General features: G+C 45.1%; 1 protein-coding gene across 1 annotated transcript in view; it reads right to left on the bottom strand.

Annotated features, from left to right (window-relative positions):
* Positions 1-683: 683 nt before the first annotated feature.
* Positions 684-1,483, bottom strand: part of LOC105553395 (eukaryotic translation initiation factor 5B-like) — a 40,529-nt gene continuing 39,729 nt past the window's right edge. Inside the window, exon 6 of the mRNA XM_011999453.1 lies at positions 684-1,018. Within this exon, the coding sequence (XP_011854843.1) occupies positions 684-1,018 (335 nt within the window). The remainder of the gene's footprint in view (positions 1,019-1,483) is intronic.

The following is a 1,483-nucleotide window of genomic DNA, read 5'->3' as shown; positions in this document are numbered from 1 at the left end:
ATTTTTAGTAGAGATGGGGTTTCGTCATGTTGGCCAGGCTGGTCTCGAACTCCCAACCTCAGGTGATCTGCCCGCCTTGGCCTCCCAAAGTTCTGGGATTACAGGCGTGAGCTGCCACGCCAGCCGGCCTTTTTAACCATGTCATACAAACTACTTATAGTACAGCTAAGTACATACACAAAAAAGTTACTGGAATGGTGGGAATAAGATTGCTTTTCTGTTGTCGTTTTTGCTTTCTTTTACAAGTTTTTTTTTTTTTCTCCTTTGAGATTATAATGAACGTGGTCACAGTCACACCACAAGTAAAGTCAGAAGTAGGACAGAGAACGGTCCGAAGGCTGCTTTGGTCATCCGAGATCATTAAAAGTGGCTGACCCTAACAATATGTACAAAAATATAAAATGTAAATAAAAAACACAGACAAATTTCTTTTCTTAAAGTACTTTTAAGAAAAAAATCAGGGCCTTGGAAATTTTGGTTCTTTTTCCTCCCTTGTTGCAAATTCTTACGGTTTGGGTTGGGTGGTGGAGAGTGTGTGTCATCTGTGGGTGGCACTGCCCATGGCGGGCGGGCCTCAATACTGCAAGGTGACCACCTTTAGATTCTGAGACAGGAAATGGAGGGTGAATAGGTCACGGTGGCCTTTTTTTTTTTTTTCAGTTTAACTTTTCCTTTTTTGCTGTCTAGTCATCCTTGTCGGTCTTCTGCTTGTTGGTATGGACATCATCATCCTCATCATCTTCAGCTGCCGGCTTGCCTGTAGCAGACTCAGCTTCCTCGTCTTCATCTCCATCCTCTTCCTCACCATCACCTTCTTTTTCCTCCTCCTCTTCCTCCCCACCTTCTTCCTCTTCCTCATCTACCTCATTGTCAGCCTCCTGCTCTCTATTTTCCTCATTAGCATTCCCATTAGCAGGGGCGTCTCTTCCATTTTCCGCCTCTTCCACAACTTCCTTCTTCTTTAAGTCCTTGGTGATGATTTCGGAGCTGGTGTCTAGGGCTGGGGCACGTTGGTGATCTGATGCAGGGGATTAAAAAGAAAGCGAGAGCTGGGCACCGTGACTCACACCTGTAATCCCAGCACTTGGGGAGGCCGAGGCGGGTGGATCACGAGGTCAGCAGATCGAGACCATCCTGGCTAACACGATGAAACCCCGTCTCTACTAAAAAAACAAAAAAAAAAAAAAAATAGCCGGGTGGTACAAAAAAATTAGGCAAGCGTCTGTAGTCCCAGCTACTCGGGAGGCTGAGGCAGGAGAATGGCGGGAACCCGGGAGACGGAGCTTGCAGTGAGCTGAGATCGAGCCACTGCACTCCAGCCTGGGCGACAGAGTGAGACTCCTTCTCAAAAAAAAAAAAAAAAAAAACACACACACACACAAAAAAAAAAAAAAAAAAAAAAAAACACACACACACACACAAAAACAAAACAAAACAAAAAACAAAAAGGAAGGAAGGAAGGAACGTGAGCACGCACAGTTCA

Source organism: Mandrillus leucophaeus, unplaced genomic scaffold, assembly GCF_000951045.1.
Source record: "Mandrillus leucophaeus isolate KB7577 unplaced genomic scaffold, Mleu.le_1.0 Scaffold593, whole genome shotgun sequence".
In the NCBI taxonomy this organism is placed as follows: Eukaryota; Metazoa; Chordata; class Mammalia; order Primates; family Cercopithecidae; genus Mandrillus; species Mandrillus leucophaeus.
Note: the sequence above shows the minus strand (reverse complement) of the source record. Positions and strands in the feature narration are given on the sequence as shown.